At 35.6% G+C, this 24320-nt stretch overlaps 1 protein-coding gene across 1 annotated transcript in view; it reads left to right on the top strand.

Annotated features, from left to right (window-relative positions):
- The window catches only part of Eys (eyes shut homolog), a 1581889-nt gene that overhangs the window by 1537970 nt on the left and 19599 nt on the right, over positions 1-24320 (top strand). Inside the window, 1 exon segment of the mRNA XM_071613805.1 lies at positions 6298-6470. Coding sequence (XP_071469906.1) covers positions 6298-6470 — 173 coding nt within the window.

Here is a 24320-nt window from a genome sequence, read left to right on the forward strand (position 1 = left end):
GGGGTGCTGTATTTTGTCAAATGCTTTTTCTGCATCTTTTGAGATGATCATGGTTCTTATCTTTAAGTCTATTGATGTGATAAATTACATTTATTGATTTCTGTATATTGAACCAACCTTGCATCCCTGAGATGAATCCCATTTGATCGTGGTGCACTATCTTTTTGATGTATTATTGTACTTTGCCAGAATTTTATTGAGAATTTTTGCATCTATATTTATTAGAGATATTGGTCTGAAGTTGTTGTTTTTTTTAATGTGTTTTTGCCTGGTTTTGGAATCAGGGTGATATTGGCCTCATAGAATTAGTTTGGAAGTGCTGCCTCTTTTTATATTTATTGAAATAAATTGAAGAATATTGGTATTAGTTCTTCCTTAAAGGTCTTGTAGAACTCGGTTGTGTATCCATCTGGTCCTAGTCTTTTCTTGGTTGTTAGGCTTCTGATGGCATCTTCTATTTTGTCACTTGAAATTGATCTGCTTAAATTGTGTATATCATCCTGATTTAATTTGGGCAAGTCATATGACTCTAGAAATTTGTTGATGCATTCGACATTTTCTATTTTCTTGGAGTACAAGTTTTCAAAATAATTTCTAATTATCTTCTGTATTTCTGTAGTGTCTGTTGTGATATTTCAGTTTTCATAGTAATTTGAGTTTTCTCGCTCCTTCTCTTCGTTACCATGGCTAAGCATCTGTCAATTTTATTTATTTATTTCAAAGAACTAACTTTTTGTTCTGTCAATTTTTTCAATTGTTTCTTTTGTTTCAATTTTATTTATTTCAGCTCTGATTTTAATTATTCCTGTCTTCTACTGCTTTTGGTGTTGAGTTGTTCTTCTTTTTCTAGGGCTTTGAGATGTAATGTTAAGTCATTTATTTGTTGACTTTTTCTTCTTATAACTAACCATTTGAAATAAAAACTATGAGAAGAATTATATGAGGTTCTAGTTAATTTAAATATTATTTTATAGGCTTACAGCATCTATATTATATTATGCCTAACATAATTTAAGCTATTTCTAATAATAGAATAAATATTTTATTTCAACAACATTATGTACTATATCTCAAATATTCAAAATAATTTTAAATAAATAAAATAAAATAAATATTTTATGATTGCTAGGTCTGTTTATAAATAAGACAGTGAGACATTTTGTACTTAGCTTTGTCTTTTTTCAAATGACAAAAATGAACCACTAGAGGGTGCAATCATCATTTACAAATAAATTTTTTATTTTTATTTTTAAATTCTTTAAGAATTTTAAGTAGCGTTTTTACTATAGTTTTATTTCTTTTGTGAAATTGGTAACTCCTTCTATTTTTTGTATAAAAGGTCTTTACACATTTCTGCTCCTTGTGATCTTTAAACAATAATCAAAATCATACGTAACTGTGGTATTCTGCATTTTGTCTTCACTTTAGAAAATCCTATACAAGTTTTCATTTTTTTAAAGAAAACTATTTATTTATATGCAACAAGCATATGTTTTCTTTCATCACAACCCATCTAAACATACTGTTTAATGCCCCAAAGATATTTGTCTTTTTATGGATGTGCCTCAGGCTTCTAGCCATAAATTCCAAATAGATGAAAATTTGCACTTTAAATTCCTTCTGGAACCAAAGACTATCAGTGCATTGGTGAACAAGTTGCTGGTCATGTTATTCGTGTTTCATCCACTGGCTCCTGGATTTGAGCAGCATCTCTCCGTGTTATGCACTGGACACCTGAGCAACTGCAATCTGGCTGGCCTTTACCCTACAAGCCTCCCCTCTCCTGGAGCTAGAGTTCACTCCTTACAGGTCTTCTGCCCACCCTTTATGACCTAACCTAATGCAGTGTACATAATAGACACCAAAATTATATATAGGGGGGCTGGGTTTGTGGCTCAGTGGTAGAATGCTTCCCTGGCATATGTAAGGCACTGGATTCGAGCCTGAGCACCACATAAAAACAAATAAATAAAATAAAGGTATTGTGTCCATCTACAACTAAAATTTTTTTAAAATATAAAAAATAAATAAATATATATATATATATATATATATATATATATATACATATACATATATATGATAGAAATGAATCCTTATGGGGCATAAATTTGATTTATACTATCAAATAGTAAAGGAAAATAGGAATTCAAAATGAGTATATTTTTATAAATATGTGTATGTAGACCCTTAATCATTTTTACTTTAATAAATCATTTTTAGGTCAGTACAGTTCAAAAAGCCTGTAAAAATGATCCACATTTTCGATTACATATAATTCTATTATTTTAGGGGCACTCTCATAGGCTGATAATGGGAATGTAAATTGGTACAATTATTATGGTGGGCAGGCTGGGATATGCATCTAAAGCCGAGAAGTCATGTTGACATTTGAATTTTTCCTAAGTAAATGATTGAAGGTATCCAAAGATCTATTAGCTACAGGAATTTTATCACAATATTGTTAATAGAAAATGGAAAATTAAAAACATAACATATCTCACAAATAACAATGAGAATGAATTTTATTTCATCAATTTAATGTCATAATATTCAATTATTAAATGTAAGGTTTGGATTAGAAGTTAATAAACATGGAAAGATGTTTATAAATATTGTAAAGACTTTTTAGGTTTATTTGTAGGAAGTTCTCTTTGCAGATTTTGTGGAGAATTAGATATACTGAGTGATTATTCCAAATGAAAATACTCAAATCTGAATAAATATAAAATGTATACTTTCAGAATATTTCCTTCCATCTGAAGTGAAAACAATCCATTTACAAAGCCCAAATGAAATGAAAGCAAGATCCTGAGGAGTAAGCCTCAGAGTTGGCTTTGCCCTGAATTCTACTGAAACCTGGAGACTTTAAATTTACCCTTTCAGGGCAACATAGGTTACCATGGAATTATCTGAGATAGGGAACCTAATAGGAAACTCCTCACAGGCCTAGAACCAAAAACAGCTACATGCACAGTATAAAAATAAATGAGACACTTGAATCAAATTGTGAAATATGATATATCAAGAACTATGTAATGTTTTGAACAGCCAACAATAAAAAATTTTAAAAAAAATAAAAATAAAAATAAAATAAAATAAAATAAAAATAATAATAAATGAGAAACAAATGCCATTTTACACAGAGACATTGGGTAAATTTGCCTATCTTACACTTTGAACTAGTTGAAGAGAAAATACCTGAAAGAGAAAAAGGCTAAAAATAGTTAATATACCTCTCAAGAGAAAAACAAAGTAGCAGAACTTGCTGCTCTAGACATCCAGACTTCTAAAGCTGGAGAAATGAAGACTGTGATATTGACCCAGATATTAGTCTAAACTAGATCTAGGCCTTTCAACATGGTTCATCAGTGGAAAAGGATGAACTGTTTAACAGAGTGCTAGGACTATTGGTTGTCCACATGGAGAACTAACTGCACCTCACGTTGAACACACACAAAAAATAACTTTAGGCATACTAAGACTTAAATGTAAAGGACAAAAATGTAATTTGGAAGATAACATATAACAACTATTTGATCTTGTAATATGGAAGAATTTCACAAATAAGGGTCTCACAAAATTCAAACCATAAAAGGAAATATTAAAATTTCAATGACACAGAAATTATGACCCTCTATTCATCAAGTTATATAGCAATGACAATGAACCAGGTCTACACAGGTGAATCCTAAAACCAATTCTGAATAAAAATTGAAGCGAGTGATTATTTCGAATTTCAGGACAATGTCAGCTCCCTATAGGATAGGTCAGGAGGCTCTCAGGGCAAGCACACATGTGACCTTCAAAGTCCTGGTCATTCTCTGGGAGATTTGGGGGTAAAGTAGGTTCAAAGACATTCATTTTATCATTAATTTTAAACTGTATTTATACATGTTATGCCTAATGTACTTCAAATTGATTTTAAACAAGAGACTATAAAACACAATGCAAAGCATTTTTAATGTTAAAATTTGCTTAGCTGGACAAGGTGGCATGTGCCTGTAATCCCAACTACTCAGGATGCTGAGGCAAGAGGATCACAAGTTCAAAGCCAGCCTCAGCAACTTCGGGAGAACTTGTCTCAGAATAAAATGGACTGGTGATAAACTTCAGTGGTAAAGTGCCTCTGTGTTTGATTCCCAGTGCCAAAAAAAAAAAAAAATGTAAAACTTGATTAAACAAAATAGTAGTAAGATACATGCTAAGTGGTAAAAAATAGCTTTGCCATAATCAGAGGTGGATCAGGTGATTTGTTTTAATTTTATAATATTTTTATCTGTTGTTTCTGTAAAGTGATAAAGGATGTTAACACTGTTTACAGAAAGAGTGCCAGTTGTCCTCATTTCCCTTCTATATGGTATAAAATGTGTGTCATATAGTTTGATCCAACTAGAAAGGTTATAAACTACCTTCAATCCATAGAATCTGTGAGGGTTAACGACTGGGGTAAAGAAAACACAAAATTACAGACACTTCCATTTTCTACCTACCTTATCTTGACTTGTTTACAGTAGAAATTATACATTGGTGATGCTTTTCAAATCCCCCAGCATGCTCTTGGTGTCAACTATATCTATAGTTTGCCAGCAAATAATGACCGTTGTAATACATTGAGAACAAAAAAGAGTGACCCTTTGTTTATGTGTGTGTTTGATTTGAAATAGTTATGTTACTGTTCCTTCAAAAATCAATGTGTTAAATAAAATAATTGTCATGCATTAAAAAAAAAAAAAATGACCCAGGACTCATGGATGTACTCATAAAGTAAATTTGCTTGTGTTTATCACTCTCTTTTTTGTACCTGCATAGGGGACTCAACATTTATGTGCTCCTAAATTGAAATATGGGGAAGCCTGCTGAATTTTCTGTTTCTACTTGACAAATAAACATGTTAATTTTCAAACAACTCATTAATTTAAAGGACCCACTTCAATATACTGATCAATACTTGCCTCTTCAAGACTGGTACCTGAAACCCAGCCAGGGACTCTGGTTTGAATGGAAGGTGGTGGGAAGGAGGTGTGATCCACTGTTGCTTTTCCTCAGCCTACTGGTTTCTAACCCTAGACCCCATGCCCTATCTTAGAATGTGCTTCTTTGGTACTATTTTAAATAGATTTAGTCCTCTCTGGCAGCGATTTAAAGCTGACACTCTACTATGTCATTTAATGAGGGCTGCCAGATTTAGGGAGAAAAGGAGACAATACAGGGTGCCCAGATAAATTTGAATTTCAAATAAACAACAAATAATTTTCAGCATATCCAATATACTGTTTACCTGAAATTCAAATACAGTATGAGATATGCTTACACACGTACAAAAAAAAAAAAATCAATGTTTATCAGACATTTCAAATTTAGCCAGTGCCCTGTATTTGCCTGGTAACTCCTACCTTTGGTCGGTCCATCAGCAACTCCCTTACTTGGGCCTCTCCCAGTATTACACTGTAAACCCAAGCAAGGTCTCTCTTCCAACTGGGTCCTCCCTGCCAGCCCTCATAGTCTGCATCAAGCATAAGCTGATCGACGGCCTTTTACTACTGAAGTCTCTAAAGCCGGGAGGACAGCTCTTGTGCATGATCCCTTTTTTATGCCCTCTGTCTGATGTTTCTAAGAGTGTTGCATACCTTCCCTGAGATTCACTTATATGTGACACACCCCTGGCAAGATTCCTCAAGAGCTAGGCCTCTGTGTTTTCCTGTACAAGGGAACATATAAGAAACTCTCCAAGTAATCCTGCTGAATCTCCTTTCTCCAGATTTAAGGTTAAGAGGCAGAAACTCCACACCCAGCCCTCCCCCTGGTGGTGTGCAGAAAAGGAAAGGGACCTACAGTGTGGTTTTGTCAAAAAAAATTATTCTGCCCAGGTACAGTAGCACATGCCTGTAGTCCCAGCAACTCTGGAGGCTGAGGCAGGAGAATTGCCATGTTTGAGACCAACCTCAGCAAATTAGTGAGACCCTGTCTCAAAATAAAAAAAAATATAAAAGGGCTGGGATATAGCTCAGTGGTAGAGCACCCCATTCCCCAATACCAAAAAATAAAAAGAAAGAAATTATTTTCATAAAATCTTCTATTTCCATGCTTTGAACCTTTTTAAATACTTGATATGGAGTTCAGTAATCTTATAACCAGTTATTAATGCTTTCCTTTGACAATTTGGATCTTGATTGCTTGAATCACAATGCACCTAGGTAATCTTGGGACCTAATTAAAGTTGCAAACTTTACATCAGAGTGATAACAAGAGTATATCCAGCCCTATTCAAGTGCTAATTTCTCTCTCAACCTACAGCTGCAACTGTCCCACAGGGTGGAAAGGAGCATTCTGCACAGAGACAGTCACTTCCTGTGATCCTGAACACGACCCTCCACACCACTGCAGCAAGGGAGCAACCTGTATTTCATTGCCTCATGGGTACACCTGTTACTGTCCTCTAGGAACCACTGGAATCTACTGTGAACAAGGTGAGGCTGAATTTCAAGTCATTTTTTGTCCATCAATTTAACTAAATTTAGGAACTACAAAGTCAATTTTTCTTTACAGAAAATAAAGATAAGAAACACATATAATAAAAGTAGAGTCTGCTTTCTTCTGTTCCTACTATATTGGACATTGTATTTTACAGACAGAATAATAATCAAGATCCAGTTAGTACAAAAATACAGCTTTATTTTTAGGATTGCTTTGACGTATTAACTCTAAACTCCCTGTCTGTGTAGTCTATGTGTTCTAGATCTTTTGTGCTAAATGTAGTTAACCAAATGAGGTTTGATTCATAACTCCCTTCTAGAACAATACTGTATCTTTGTGCTTTTCCATCTGATTCGAAACTGTCCGTTGAGTGTGGAGGCAAATGCCTTTAATCTCAGTGACTCAGGAGACTGAGGCAGGAAGATCTCCAAGATCAAGGGGCCAGTCTAGGCAACTCAGATCCTGTCTCTAAATAAAATAAAAGGACTGGGACCTCTGAATTCAATTCCCAGTACAACAACAACAACAATAATAAAGCCTATTTTATCAGCTACAGAGAGAGAAGAGAGAAATTTAAAAGGTAAAATGTTCCCAAGTCTAGTGGGATCAATAAAGAGCAATAATGTCCAACCAATTAGAGAAACTATGGCTCTTCCTCTGACGGAGCTCAACAATGTCCTGGGTACTCCTCACCTGTGCAATAACTAGTGCTAAGAGTACTTCAAGATTTGAGCTATCTTCCCTTTAATCCCAGCTGGGACTTTCAGAACAGCAGTGTTGAGAGCAACAACCAAGTCAAGATGGCGCCTGACATTTTGCCAGAAGGAGTGGTTGAGGGGTAGCACCAGTGAGCCATTAAGATGATGATAATTAAGTTAAGTGCCGCAGTCTGGCTGGGCACACAATCATGAGCCACCACACAGCTTGTAGATTCAAACAGCAACTCTTTATTCCCAAACTCACACCAGCCGTCTACAATCACGTTCTGGGGAAATCCACGTTCTCTGCCCAAATCCACATCCATTGGACTTCTCTCTCCCCAAAAATACTGTCTGAATCCCGTGAGAACTCAAGGGGAACTCAGGCAGCAGGATATGCCCTATTCCCAGCAGGAATAATCTTAAACCTGGAACGCCCTAAACCCGATTATCCTAAATCGGGAACACCCTAATCCGCCCTGGTCCTTGAGCAAGGTCACCTACATGCAATGTCACTGCAAAATGTCCTATTTCCACGAGTCCTTCCACTAAGCAACATGGAGTACGCTGGCAAGGAAATTGTCATACCTACTTGGCTAATGGCTCCCAGCAGTTAAGCTGTGTATAATTATTAAGATAATGACTGATTGCTGTAACTGGATGATGCTAAATTGAAACAAGCTGTGTATTCAGTTGTGTATATAAACCTCTGCTGTCGGGCAATAAGGCAGCTCCTGCTACCTCGGGTGCCCGCTACTTTTGAGTTCTCGCGGAGTTCCCATTGAGTTCCTGTGGAGTTCTCGCAATAAAGTAGTTCCTGTTTGAACCTACAAGTGGCTCATGACCTCCCGGTTATTTGTGCCCAGCCAGACTGCGGCACAGCAGCAGTGAATCCAGAAAACTCAGCTCAAAACTTCACCAAGACGAGCAGAGCACCTGTATTACTTCAACAAATCACTTCACCAAGATTAGCAGAGCACCTGTGTTACTGCAAAAGCAATAGCAATGAGGAACTGAAAGAAATAATAGGGCAAGTAACATAAAGGCTAATGAATGTGAAAGTAGGGCAAGCTAAGTTTTTGAAGTGTAAAGCTCAAATGATAAAATTTGGGAGATTAAACCAAAGTTTGTACAGATGTGTATTTATATAGATAGATAATATTTATATGCATACAAATAAATTATATAGAGATATAAAAAACAGGTGGACAGATAGGTAGAAATAGGAATAGCTATAGTAATAAGATTGCAAAATAAAAGCCCAGAAAGTTTGATAAAAGATACCAAAAATTTCATAGAATTCTGAACACAAAGTTAAGCAAAGATACACCCTGGTACATGATAGAATAGGACTTCAGTTAGAATATTTTGCAATCCAGGGAAGTCATTAAAATGTTATTGCAGAATTATGGCTCACAAACATTTTTCAAGATAAATAATATGTCCAGTTTCTCATATGTGCAAATTGCTTATTTGCTCTTTTCTCCTTATCAAAACTCTTTCCTATAGTAGTTTAATAACTACTATATGTTATTAATTTTAATTTATTATAGTAAAGCTTATATATAAACTTTCTTAAATTATAAATCTCTTCTCAATTTCTTTTCCCCATATTATTGGCAAATTTCATTTTTACATGAACTAGTTTTAATACTACTAAATTCTAGCTATTGAACATTGTTGACATTTAGCCAAGTTAGATTCCATAATGTGTGTGTGTTTTAATTTTCAGACTAGCAGATATTGGAAATATATCCATTTTTCCTACATTTTTCCATCCATAGTGTAATTTTTTCCTTTCATTCATTTCTATTCCTCAGGACAAGAACTCATGTCCACACTGGCATTTTGAATGAAACAGGCAATATTCAAGCTACTTACCCATTTTTCCTAATGGGAAGAATATTTTATGGTCCAAGCAGCCTCTGGTTTCCATTGAAATTAATATTTGCTAGTGGAGAATTTCAGTTATTCAAGTTCTTCGAACACATGGGGTGCTTTCTGGCCAAGTTCTTTGTTTTCATAATAGTACAGAAATGAGTACAAAACACAACAGATGACAGTTTCAGGAATCATTGCTATTTTTAGATTCTCATTTTCAGGTGTATTTGGCCATGTGGAGTTTCAGCAGGTAATGCACAAACTTTATGCATAGGAAAAAAAATAGTTTTAGTCTTCATATATTTCCCCAATTTCAAACTCATAGGGATATTTAATAAGAATGTGGTTACATGTCTATTAGATTCTTTATAACTTTATAATAGTCATAAATAGACACTAGCTAGAACTCCTGGGAGTAAACATTTTACTTTAGTTTTTTGTTTTTTTCTGAGTTCTTCAGTACTTGTCAAATCATAAGTGAAACTCAGAGACAAAATGAATTACAAGTAGTAGTTCTGAAGTTTAGTGACTCTCAAGCTTTCTGAGCACCTAAAGGCATGCATACAGCAGCTGAATTTGCAAACAGAGAAACAGATATAACTGACATTTCCTAACCTTGAACTTTGGACAAGCAACTTAATTTCCCTGAACCTCAGGTTCTCTTATGTGGAAAGCATGTATTTAAGAATCTCTCTTAGGGGGATTTCTGGCCAATATTCAGTAAGACTCCATTCTTCTTGTCAAGTCCTAAATTAATAAGTAATATTTTTATGAGGCAGTGAGTGAAAATATAAGAACTCTAAGATATCTATGAGGTTTTTATTCAACAAAATTTTTTTATTTTTTTATTCAAGATACTATTAATAAGCAAGAAGCATTTACAATGGATTTTCAGTTCTTTATTGCTGAAGTTTCCTCCCTCAAAATGTTTTATATGTTGAGTCACAATATGCCTCACCCATCATTCTTGGAAAGTAGACCAAAAAAAAAAAAAAGTTACTACTTTCCCTGAGGCAGATCTGCCTATCTTCCTTTTCTTTTATTTGGAGGGTGAGGTAAAGGTACTAGGGTTTGAACCCAGAGGCACTTTACCACTGAGCTACGTACCAAGTCCTTTTTATTTCTTATTTGGAGACAAGATCTCACTAATTTCTTAGGGTCTCACTAAATCTCCCAGGCTGGCCTCAAATTTGGGATCCTCCTGCCTCAGCCTCCTGAGTCACTGGAATTATAGTGTCCACCACCATGCCTGGTTCAACCCATCTTTTTTTAACCTGGAATGATTGACAGTGATGCAATCCAACCACAAACTTTATTTTCTAATTTGGAATGCTGAGAGGCAGGCTTTCCATAGTTTCTAATGAACATATCACAACATGATAGCACATTTAAAAAATTATAACAATAATGGAAGATATAAATACTATAAAATGTCTCTATTTCATTTCCTCCTTTTGTTAAAATCTTCATAATTCATCTTAAGAAAAACAGGAAAAGCAACACTACATTCTAGTGACCAAGGACTATTACAAGGCTAAATGTCAAGAAAGCCTTATGGTCTCCGAGGCAGGAATCTCCTAGCACATCCCAATAAAGGCAATAATGAGGAGTCAATGAAATGAAGAGGCCTCCACGGTGCCTAGCACATAAATAGCACACCATAAATATTAACTCCCTCCTAGACAGGAAGGGAAAAAACATTGAGTTACAGGAAGGCCATGATCACACAGACATTTGATCTAGGGGGTTTGCTAGGTGTTGAACCCAGAACCTTGCACATGTTGGGCAAGTGCTCTGTCATTCTACCACTGAGCTGAATCCATAGACCTTTCTATTTTTATCTTAAGACAAGATTTCACTAAGTTTCCCAGGCTGGCCTCAAACTTGTGATCCCCCAGCCTCAGCCTCACAAGTAGCTGGGACTGCAGGTATGCGCCACTCTGTCCAGCTGATCATCTTTATTTTTAAAAAATTGGTTAGTTTTAATAGATACATTTTTAATATTTGGTAGTTCAAATTTTTTCAAGTTCATATATTTTACTGGTACATTATAATTATACATAATAGTGAGATTTGCTGTTACATACTAATTCATACACACAATATAACAATATAATTTGGTAACTTTAGTTTTGATTCTTAAGTTAAAATATTTTAAACTTCCTATTTTAAAGAGAAAATATTGTTTTACTAAGAAATGTTATAAAGATTTTTCAAACTATTATATTAAGATGGTAAACACAAACTTTTCAAAGTAACCGAACAAAATATTTTTAAAATATTTATTCTCAATAGAGTCATATCAAATTAAATCAAATTCTCCATATACAAAAGTATTTATGGAGAAACCTCTAAGGCAATATGGAGCTATCCAAAGCACTATAAAGTGTTGTTTCTTTTTCAAAGAGCTAAAAATTTAGGTGGAAATCAGGCAACCATCTATGAAAATAAATAAACTTGAATAATCTGAATATAAGAGCAAGAAATAGCCAGGGTACTAAAGCTTTAATTCTAAATTAATGATACAACAAGCGCATGATTTCTGGCTAAGGGGACCCCAAATAGGCATTCAAAAGCAACGGAATTAAGTTAGGATTCAAAGGATGGGTAAGATTTGAGTAGTCTCATATAAGACAGAGCAGAGTGAGGTAATCTTTCCTAAGAGTGAGAACTGCCTCAAAAAAGCATTTAGAAAAGAATGGGAAAATTAAATGGTGTCCAACAGCACATTTTAAAGATCATTCATGGTGACCAAGTGGGGATTCTTAATAGCACTACAGCAATTGTTCCACAAACATACAAAAACACACACACACACAAAATGTGTGTGTGTGTGTGTTTGTGAAACAATTAAGGACAAAATCACATAATCATCTCAATAGATGCAAAAAAGGTATATGATAAAATCTCTTCATGATAAAAACTTTGACCAAATTAGGTACATAAGGAATGTATCTCAACATAATACAAGCCCTATATAACAAGCTCATACCCAACTTCATACAGAATGGAGAAAGGCTGAAAACTTCTAAGATTTGGAGCAAGCCAAGGAAACCTCTTCCATCACTTTTGTTCAACATAGTACTGGAAGTCCTAGCCAGAGCAATCAGGCAAGAATAGAAAGAAAAAAATGGCATCCAAATAGGAAAGGAGGAAATCAAATTGTCACTACTTGCAGGTGGCATGATTTTTATATGGAAAATTCTGAAGACACCACCAAAAACTATTAGAACTGTTAAATGAATTTAGCAAAGTTGCAGGATATTAAATTGACATACAAAAATCAGTAGTACTGCTATACATTAATAGCAAATTACCTGAAAAAGAAATCAAGCAATTAATCCCATTTACAAATGCTATAAAAATAATAAAACTCTAGGAATAAGTGTAACCAATGAAGTATAAAATCTCTATAATGGGGATGGGGATGTGGATGTGGCTCAAGCGGTAGCGCGCTCGCCTGGCATAGGTGCGACCCGGGTTCGATCCTCAGCACCACATACAAACAAAGATGTTGTGTCTGCCGAAAACTAATAAATAAATATTAAAAATTCTCTCTCTCTCCAAAAAAAAAAGATTGTTAGAATTAATAAATTAAAAGTATTGAAAGATACAAAATCAGTGTATAAAAATCAGTTCCATTTAAAAAAAGTTTTTAAAAATTTAAAAAAAAAATAAAATCTCTATAATAAGTGTTGGGGTTGTGGCTCAGCAGTAGAGCTCTTGCCTAGCACGTGCAAAGCCCTGGGTTCGATCCTCAGCACCGCATAAAAATAAGTAAATAAAATAAAGGTATTGTGCCCAACTACAACTAAAAAAATACATATTTTTTAAAAATCCCTACAGTAAAACAGAAAGAGGAGAAAATGTAATAAAATAGAAACAGTTACTCAATATCCTCAATATCACTGAGGAAATGCAAATCAAAACCACAATGGGATATACCTCACTCAAATAACAATGTTTATTATCAAAGGATAACAAGTATTGGGGCTGGGTATATAGCTCAGTTGGTAGAGTGTCTGCCTAACATTCACAAGGCCCTGGGTTCAATCCCCAGAACCATCAAAAATAAAATAACAGAATAGGTAAGAATAGGAAGTAAAGGGAACTTTGCACATTGTTGATGGGAATATAAATTATAAAGAATATAAGTAATCCATTGTGGAAAACAGTAAAGGAGGTTCTTCAAATTTTTAAAAATGGAACTACCGTATGATCTAGCAATCTCATTACTGTGTATCTTTCCACTACTGGAAATACAAAGGGAATGAAATCAATATGTCCAGGAGATAACTGCACTTCCAGATTATTTGCAGCACTATTCATAATTGCCAAGAAATGAAAACAACAAAAGTGTTCATCAACTGATAAGTGGATAAAGAAAGTGTGGTACATTTGCACAACAAAACACTATTCAGCCTTTAAAAGTTAAAAAAGAAATTCTATCATTTGTGACAACATGGGTGGAACTTGGAGGACACTATGATAAGTGAAATAAGTGGGCATAGAAAGGCAAATAGCAATGGTCACTCATATATGGAATCTAAAAAGTTGATATCACAGAAGTTAAGAGACTGGAGAGAGTAGGGTGGAAGGAGAAATGAGGAAAGATTGGCCAACAGGTACTGAATTATGGAAAGGAAGGAGAAATAAATTCTAATGTTTTTTTGCACCGTAGGGTACTACAGATCATGATAATGTACTGCATATTTTTAAAGTTAGCCAAAAAGTTGAACACAAAGAATCCAATTTAAAAAATGGGCTAACAAACTAAGCAGACACTTCTCAGAATAAGACTTAGAAATGGCCAACAATTACATGAAAAAGCTAAATTTCACTAATCATCAGAGAAATGAAAATTAAAACCACAATGAGATATCATCTTACTGTAGTTAGAATGGCTATCATCAAAAATACACACAAAATAATAATAACAACAACAAATGCTGGTGAGAATGTAGAGAAAAGGGAATGTAAATAAGTACAACCATTATGGACAACAGTATGGAGATTCTTCAAAAAACTAAAAGTAGAATTACAATATGACTCAGCATTTTCACTACCAAGTATATATCTAAATAAAATTAAATCATTACACCAAAAAGATACCTGCACTCCCAAGTTTACTGCAGCACTATTCACAGGCCAAAATATGGAATCACCCCAGATGCCCTTCAGTGAATGAATGGATAAAGAAATGGTGTGTTTACCCAATGGAATATTTTTCTGCCTTTAAAAAAAAAAAATCCTGTCATTTGCAGCCATACTGAAGGAACTGGAGGTCCTCATGTTAATTGAAACAAGTCAGTCAGAAAGACAAATACCACAAGTTCTCACTCATTTTTTAGAAACTAAGTTAACCTTGAGGACACATGGAATAGAAGAGTGGTCAACAGAGACTGGGAAGGGAAGGAGGGAGGGAGAAACAAAAGAAGTTCAATAAAGGATTATCAAAACAGAATCGAGGTATTACTTCTGGTTCTTCTCTAACACAGTAGGGTAACCATTGGTCAAAAGAATTTGTGGTATATTTCAAAATGACTAGAAGAGTGGACTGGGGTTGTAGCTCAGTGGTAGAGGGCAGCCTAGTATATGTGAGGCACTGGGTTCAATCCTCAGGACCACATAAAAATAAATAAATAAAATAAAGGTAGTGAGCCCATCTACAATTAAAAAAAAAATTTAAATGCCTAGAAGAGTACAAATTCCCAACACATAAAAATGACTAGTGGTTAAAGAGACAGAAATGCTTATTACCCTGACTTGTCTATTACACATTGTATACTTATACGAAGTTACCATAATTTACTCCATAAAGGTATACAAATGTTGGGTCTCAAGAAAAGAATGCAATTTATATTTTTTGCGAATGAAGGATTCTGAAAAAAATGAGTATTTTGAAAATAGATGACTATTCAAATATTTAATTTTTAAATTAAAAGAGCTTATAAAACTTTTTTAAAAGAAAGGTTATTGAATATTTTTACCACAAAATGATTAACAAATGCTTAAGGAAACAGAGATGTTTACCCAGATTTGAACATTACACAATGTACACGCATATCAAAACATCACATGGTACATGGTGTCTTCATCCTCACTGGCTGTACTTGTAAGACTCCATGGGAACAGAGCTTTTTGGATTCAGACACCTGTTTGCTTAGGTCAGGTACCCCATAAATATGTATAATTTTGTCTTTAAAATCACTTACAAATGTGAGTAAACCCCTCCATGTGAGAAGGAAATTTGTGCCAAGAAAGGCCTGCACTAATATGCTTGTGGGAAGAAAGGTATGAAGAACGCTAGGTTAAAAAGTCATGAGCAGTAGTAGCATGCTGCCCCAGAAGGCAAATTTTACACAGATAGTGTTCAATTGACACTTATAATCTGGACAATGATTGTCCACCCAGAAGGCACAGGCACATAATGAACATCTCCCGGAAACTTCTGTAAATATGCCTTTGAGATTCTCAAAATAGCCATAAATCTTCCTAAGAAATTGGTCTGTAACAACGGCCGACTTCAATGTGACGGTTCCAAATAGCCTGAGAGCTCACAGCAAAAATAAACATATTTTTAAATTAGCCAAGATAGTGGTAGAAAAATTAAATATGCCCTCATACCAATAAGAGGAAAGGAAAGGGAAGAGAAGAGAAAAATAAAGAAGGGATTGAAAGGGAAGGACAAAGAAGAAAAAACAAGGTCTGAAACATGACATGAGATTCATTAGAAAACTAGCTTTGGGTTTCTGAGAAGTCTAAGAAAAACATAAAGTACACAAGTTGCCTAATTTGAAAAATAATAATAAAAGCACATCAGTCATCACTCTAAGAAGAGAACTATGTCCTAGTTTTGAACTCTAATAAAAATGTATTGAGCAAGCACCAATTAACAAAAGAAGGAGGAGGAAAAGGAGAAGGAGAACAAGTCTAATATAATATATGATACCATTGAGGAAATTTTTCTAAAAAATGAGGAGACATTATGTATCTTGTCATTTTTTATATTGACACAATTAAAACTAAGAATATATAGTATTAAATCACAGTTCTATAAATATATTCCATAAGATAAATTAAGTAGCTCTCTAATGTTCTTGAAGACTATTCAAATAATGGTCAATCCTCCGAGCAAATAATTATTTAATATTTTTATGAGAAAATTTTTATTCTTAGATATTATATCAGCCAAGTTTTTGATAGACCACAGCAAAAAACATTAAAAAGTAAAGTCCCTGTAGAAGTCCAGGTTTTCCAGTTATTAGTTGAAAGGATCATTATATGCTTTGCTTTCTAGATTTATCAGTGACAAGTTGATAATTTATTATGAAAATTTAAAAGTTTAACTTATCACCTGATCAAATCTTCAAATTCTGCTCTGTAAAACAAGGAGTAGAACATCTCATTCTAAAAGATTTTGATAGTAGGAATTACCAGATGCCTCTATCATAAAACAATCGTGTAATTCTGTAGAATACTTAATTTTCATCAACGTTCAGTCTTGATGGGTCTCCAAAGATCACTTAGAACAAAATACCCACCCAAATATCTAAACGAGTTAAACTGTTACATAGAGTTGTTCCACATTATCCATCTGGGTGCTGAAGAAAGTCATCCTAAAGGGATGGTTTTATTTTTTCAATAATTGATACTTAACCATTCCTTCTGTTAGCAATTAGCCAAGAGGTTCAATTGCTCATTTACACAACTCCCAGTAGACTCTGACAATACTACATGCCTCCACAAAGAGAGAAGATTCTTCGCTTCCATTTTTGCTACAATAACAAAGTATGTACCTAGTTTTCCAGAATTTGTCAAGCTGCTTAGATTGTAATGAAGAGAGGTCAAGTCCTAAGGCTTCCTATAGTTAAAGATAGGAAAGGCTCTTTTCTAGCCACTAGATTCTTAATGCAATAAAGCTTCTGGGACAGAAACTGAAGAAGGGGCCAAGAAGCTGCAGTGAAACCAAAAACACTTATCCCCAGACCTGAGGGCAAAGAATAGATTACTAGATACTACAAAAATCTTAAATTATTCTTACTCTTTCTCTAACAATGGAACAGAACATAGCTATGGCGTAGCAGAACAGCTGTGGCTAAAGCAAAAATTACTTCATTAAACACAATGAAGAGAACATAAAATTGAGAACCCTGTAATTCCCTGAGAACAAAGCTGATGTGCCTCTGGGAGGATTATCCTTTTAAACTCATAGACATAGTATGTGCAGATCAGAGCTACTTATTTACTGGAAAACATGCTTTGAGTTCCTCTTGAAGAACAAATGCTCTGGGAATGTAAGTCATCTATTTTAGAAACCTTGAGGTACACCAATGAGAGCAGGATGATTTGGTAGGAAACAATCTTCACTAGGATTTATTCAACTTAAAGTGATTAAATAGATGGGCTGAAATTAGCAGTTACTGCATCCGAGGTAGGGAGGCGATGACATTTACAAAGCAGGACGGGAACTTGCAGAGCTTAACATGGGAAGAGAACTGTGCTTCAAAAGCAGAGATGTGGGTCAGCAAGACGACGAACTAGGAAACTACAGCTCTCCTTGCCTGACAAAGACACCACGTTCACAACAATATTGAGGCCTGAAAACCGCAGTGAAAACTCTGAGATCAACGGAGAAGCCACCGCACCCAGCTCTTCATGAAACAAAGGCAGAAATCCCATGAACAGTAAGAGAATTCACAGCAGTTGGCACACTCACTCCAGACCCTCCCTCAGCTTAACGCAGAGCAACTGGAAGAATCGCCCGCTCTGGGACAGAAACTGAAGAGAGGGCCAGGAGTCCGCCCCGCACCTGACAGGGAACTTGTTTCTGTCTCATCAGACCTCAAGAGTGCTGACAGGATTGGCACCAGAGTTCAAAAACCGTTGAAAACAAAGGTGAGCAGAATGTTGGAACTGCAGTTCCACAAACGACACCAGGGGGAGGGAGAGATCAGAAAACATTTGAGAAGTTTTCCAGCCTCGCTGATCGCAAAGGGTCTCCCCCTGCACAACGTCGGTAAGCAAAGATTGGGACATGGAGGAGTTGTTTCAAATGCCCAATCCCAGCAAAAAAAAAAAAAAAGGAAGAAAGAAAATTACAAAGCACACAAACATTAAACTATGGCCCAATGGAGGAAACAAAAATAAAACTCCAGAAACCAATCCTTAAAAAAAGCAGATCTAGGGCTGGGGCTATAGCTCAGTGGAAGAGCCCTTGCCTAGTATGTGTGAGGCACTGGGTTCCATCTTCAGCACCGCATAAAATAAACAGATAAAATAAGGGCATGCTGTCCATACACACTACAAAAAAAAAAAAAAAATTAAAGAAGATCTATGAGCTGCTTGATAAGAACTTTAAAATAACTAATATAAGGACCTTAATGAGTTAAAAGAGAACATGGACAACTAAATGAAATCAGAAAAATTATGCATAAACAAAATGAAAGTATCAACAATGACAACAAAAAAAAATTAAAGAAAAACAGAAATTCTAGAACTGAAAGTAAAATGACTGAACAACTCATTAGAGGGTTGTAACAGCAAACTTGATCTGGCAGAAGAATCAACAAGTCAAGAAAAAACAGAAATTATCTAGTAGGATAAACAAAAAGAAGAAAAGCAAAGAAAATCTAAAGGGATGGCTCAAAATGGATTAAAAATCTAAACATAAGATCCAAAACTAGTCCTAGAGGAAAACATAATGTACATACACAATGGAATACTATCAGCCTTTAAAAAGAAGAAAATCCTCTTACTTGTGACTTCATGGATGCACCCGGAAGACCTTTTGTTAAGTGAAATAAACTAGGCACACAACATTTTATATATAGAATATAAAAAAGCCAAACTCATAAAGACAGTGGAATGGTGGTTACCAGAGACTGGGAGCAGGTGACATGCAGGGCTGTTGGTCAAAGGACACAAGATGTCAGTCAGTTAAAAAAGAGGAAGAAGTTTAAGAACTCTTCAGTATATCACAGTGTCTATAGTTAACAAGAGTTTTGCATCCTCACCACACACACAAAAAATGATATGTGAGGTAACATGTATATTCATTAGCTTTATTTAGCTGTTCCACAACACACATATATTAAAACATCATGTTGTACACCATAAATTTGTATGTTTATATATTTGTTTCTAGTAACATCATGACCTCCAGTTTCATGATTGGAGTGGGGTTAATCATGTTAATGGTCCACCATACTGCTGGAAACAAAAGAAGCCCTCTGGCATGTGTTCACATAATACATTAGAAACTATCGAAGAAAATTAAGAGTGCTATAATATGGCACCAGAAATGGAACACCATCATTTGGTCCTGAGCTTTCATGAGCAGACACTGACAGAACCTGGTTGCTGATGTTGGTGGTAGGGAAAGGAAACTAATATCCTATAACTAATATCCTAAACCTTCCTCACCCTACCCCACCAGCCTCATTAAAGAAGAAAAATAAAAAGAAACTGCATTTGATCTAAAAAAAAAAAAATTATGTAGGCCAAATATCATGGTAACTCACAGACAACTCAACTGATGAGTTGAAAATTAGAGTATGCTATATGTGTAATATGAATTGAATCGCATTCTGCTGTCATATATAACAAATTAGAATATATTTTCAAAACACACACAAAAAAGTTAGCATATGCTTGAACCTAAAAAGATATGAATTATGCATAAGAGAAAAAATTAGTATAATGAAAAATAAAAAAGAAGGTGCTAAATTATATTTGTAATCCAGTTTTTTTTTCATATTTCACTATTTTGTGTGTGCAGTTTGGAAGCACATGACTACTTTTAAAATCTAAAGCAAGAAAATGATGATTTTTTTCACAAAGCTTGCTTCTTTCTAGTGCCTTTGAGTCTTCTCATACTACGCCCCTCACTGCTGCTGCTGTAATTGCAGCTAGGTGACATTCAGTAACTCCAGAAAACACTCCTGCTGGGCACCTCACTCTCTACTGCTGGAGACATCAAGTTCAAGGGTGGGGGCTGGGGTTGTGGATCAGCGGTAGAGAGCTTGCTTAGCATGTTCGAGGTTCTGGGTTTGATCCTCAGCACCACATAAAAATAAATAAAAGTATTGGAAAATAAATATTTTTTTAAAAAAGAGTTCAAGGGTGTTCAAAGCCTGAATGTTCTCTCTGATAAGTGAATGTTGACCCATAAGGGGGGGGGGTGGATTTTGATTGGGCAAAGAGGAGGGAGGGAAAGGGAATGGGCATGAGGGTAGGAAAGATGGTGGAATGAGATGAACACCATTACTCTAGGTATATGTATGACTGCACATGTGGTATGACACTACATCCTGTACAACCAGAGAAATGAAAAGTTGCGCTCCATTTGTGTACAATGAATTGAAATGCATTCTGCTATCATGTATAACTACTTAGAACAAATTGAAGAAAAAAAAAAGAGTTCAAGGGAATTGTGAAGGAAGACTTCTCTTCCTTATTGAGATTGTACTTGGTTCAGGAGTACTCAGTCAGATCTTTAAACCTGGAAGAGACTTCCAGACTATTAGTAAGGATTACTCTTCTAGTGTCTTTAAATGTAGCCTCCTCCACATAACTTGGGCATAAAATTAGCAGTCCAATTCAACTGGCAAATAGCATGCGGTCTACAAAATCTTCCCTGCCCTTCTATGTGCAAATTTGGAGGCTCGGTTACTATGCAAACCTGTCTGCCCAGTCTTTTCTTTGAAATGAGTAATCACCTAGGAAACCCATATGCATAGATTTCTGGCTGACACTCCACCATTTCTACCCAGATCTACCAAATCAATATGAATCAGGTCGAACATAGAGCTTAGGCTCAAGCTGATATTCCTGCCAAACTATGTTTAACTTCTTTTTTTTTTTTTTTTGAAATCTTTTAATATTTATTTTTTAGTTTTCGGTGGACACAACATCTTTTGTTTTTTGTATGTGGTGTTGAGGATCGAACCCGGGCGGCACGCATGCCAGGCGAGCGCGCTGCTGTTTGAGCCACATCCCCAGCCCTATGTTTAAGTTCTAACACCTTCATTCCTTCCCGGAAAATCTTAGCTAATATTAAGTCAGAGATTTTCTGAATAATGTGCAATGTGACACCAAATTTAACTTTTCTTATTGTCTAGGAGTTTCATCAGAAGTCTCAAAACTGAGAATAACAGGTATCATGTAAACCCACAAGTCTAAAAAAAAGTTTATAAGTGAGGAGATAACACTACATACCTATTAGTAAGGCTACGGTAACAAATGAAAGTACCAAATGCTGGTGAAGATGTAGAGAACCTATATCCATCATACATTATTGGTGAGAATATAAAATGCTATAGTCACTCCAGAAAATAATTTTGGCAGTTTTTTATAAAATAAAATATATATTAAGGGAGGATGAACACTACCCTTCCTGATTGTCAGTTTCTGCTGAGCTGAAGTTGCCTGTGGAGCATGGAAAAGAGCTCTCAGAAAACCTGGATCTGTGTCCTCTGGAGGGAGAGAAGACAAGACCAGTGCCTGGCCCACACATCAAGGAGCCTGAAGGGAAGAGATTGGCTGGAGCTTTCCCTATTGGGTCATCTGGGGAGCTGAGGTGCCCCTCCACAGAGGACAGGGCAAGAGCCCTGTGAGTTAACCAAGATAAGCAGGCATGAACTTTCTTGAAAGAACCTTCACAAAAAAGTAAACTGTCTCAGAAGAAGAAGCTGAATGGGATTCCTAAAAGGTGAAGAAAAGGAATTAGCCTTGTCACGAACCGCAGGACAGAGTCAACAGTGGGAAGCCAAAGGTCAGAGATCCAAAGGAGTATCTGCCATGACAGAGGATAGCTAAGAGAGAGCTACAAACAGGCTGCAGACAAGAAAGATCCCTCCGTTTTCTTTTTATCACCGGTCCCCAATGTGGTCTTTCAAAAGCCACAAAGCAGCAGATTAGAAGGAGGAGGGCAATGAACAGCACAAATACAAAAAAAAAAAAAAAAAAGCCATACCACTCACACCACTCCACAACCACAGCTTTCCAAACCTGGATAGCAACAGATAGATGCTTAGAATTAGGCGAGAGATGGAGGTTTTGATTCAGATTGAATTGGGTTTCTTAACTCCTGAAAATGAAAATTTGTCACTGAGACCTGAAAATGACCAAAGAGCTAAGGGATCTACCAAGATATCATCAGGAATGAGAATGACAGAGCCCACAGACATATCTGAAGGGCAATCACAGGGAAAAAATCTGGCTACTTGTTAAGTGCCTTCCACCAAGTCCTTTTCAATAACCATGGCAATTCCCCTTGATCTCTGAACTGGTTCTTTGTTTCCTCTGATATTCCATATCACCTAATCAAGTGTTTTGAAGAGATATAATGTCTTTCCTCAAAGAATTGCTTGCTTTAGAGTTTTCTGAATTTTGTAAATCAGATGGTCATAATTTCCATCCAACTGGTTTCCACATCTATTTTTTTTTTTTTTATCACTAGATTGTCCTGGCCCGGTGCCAGTCAATACTGTGTTGATAATAATATTTGTAATAAACAAGATCATAAAAGTGATGATCATGAGTGAGGCTTGTGTAATTTGGATATCCCCTGAATTATTAACTATTATTCCTCTTAGAAAACCATCTCTTCTGAAATAACCCCTTACACTGACCATTTCTGTGGCTATTGTTCACAACCTGGTAGATCAATTATCCAAGGAGAGGGGTTCTGGTGTTTTCTTCTTAAAATAACCTATTTTGATTAGCAAAGTCTCCCAAAGATGACTCATTGAAAATTACTTTGTATGAATCACTGGAAAATCTGAACCTTTCCAAATTCTACCTTCAAGTGAATAGTAGAGGCAAGATTTGGCAGCTTATTTAGTGATGATAGGTATTACTGAATCAAAATCCTTTGAAGTCCTATTTGTAACTTCCAACGGTAAACCCACTCACATTCAAAGAGCATCAGAACTTTCAATTCCTTATAAAAGCTGTAAAATCTTAATGCATAAAATAATCATAATTCATCAGTAAAAGATATCATCTATGCATTGCTCAGAAAGTGCAATCTATTTAAAAATAGAATCTTCACCTGTCTTACCTATTAAAATAGTTCTGCCCCTCATTAAAGAACACAGAACATCAAAATTCTTGAACACAAAGATTTAAGAATTTCAAATCAGTTTAAAAATGAGAGGTGCCAGCCTCTGTGCAGAATGTCAAGCAAGGTGTTCAGAAAAACAAAAACTCAAGGTTAGGTATTAATATCTAATTAGTTAATTAATACTCATTATAAACAACTATCTTTTTGTGGTTCCAAAGTGCAGAAAACTTCCATGTAATCTAAAGCTCTATGAGAAAATTAAGCAATTTATTTTCTAATTCTAAAGCAATAGTGTCAACAAATGCCAATGTTGAATCATCTTGAAGTAAAAGCTAAAGTGCATAACGTAGAGTCCTACAGTCCCTTTCAGAATGGTGGCACTTGCAGATGGGCACAGTGATGCACACCTGTAATCCCAGCGGCTGGGAGTCTGAGACAGTAGAATCAAGAGTTCAAAGCCAGCCTCAGCAATGGGGAGGCGCTAAACTACTCAGTGAGACCCTGTCTCTAAATAAAATACAAAATAGGGTTGGGGATGTAGCTCAGAGGTCAAGTGCCCCCGAGTTCAATCCTGTTATTTAAAAAAAAAAAAAAAAAAAAGAATGGTGGCACTTGCTCCTTTACTGTTGGAAATATTACCTTCAGAGAATCCAAAGCTAAGTCCCTCCTCAGACTTGCTCAAGCTTAGGCCTCCTCCTCAGTGGTAGCCTGAGTCCTATGACTACATGATGTGGAGATGGAGGGAAGAAGAGATACCTCAATTAAATGACTCTGCAGGGTCATCCCCTCTCCAGGACTCCCTGTGAAATCAGCTACCAACTTCTCACTCAATTGGAATAACTCTGTTAAAACTCTCCCTTTCTTTAATGTCCTGACAGCAACAATGCCCTCCTTCCTGTTCCTTGATTTGTATAGGAACCCTACTGCCCCAAAGGCCTTTGCACTTGTAATTTCCTCTTTCCACTGGATCAATCCTTTACCTCCTTGAGGTGTTTAATTTATAATATCACCTTCCTACTATGGTCTTTCCTAACTCCACATACATACACTCATTTCTCTTTCCCTCTTTATGTATCAACATCTAATATATATGTGTTGGGTTTACTATTTCCACAAGCAAAGTTAAAAAGGATTTTGTTTTGTTGTTATATCCCTGTCAAAGGATTTTTGTTTTGTTTTGTTTTGTTGTTATATCC

Source organism: Marmota flaviventris, chromosome 6, assembly GCF_047511675.1.
Source record: "Marmota flaviventris isolate mMarFla1 chromosome 6, mMarFla1.hap1, whole genome shotgun sequence".
Taxonomy (NCBI): domain Eukaryota; kingdom Metazoa; phylum Chordata; class Mammalia; order Rodentia; family Sciuridae; genus Marmota; species Marmota flaviventris.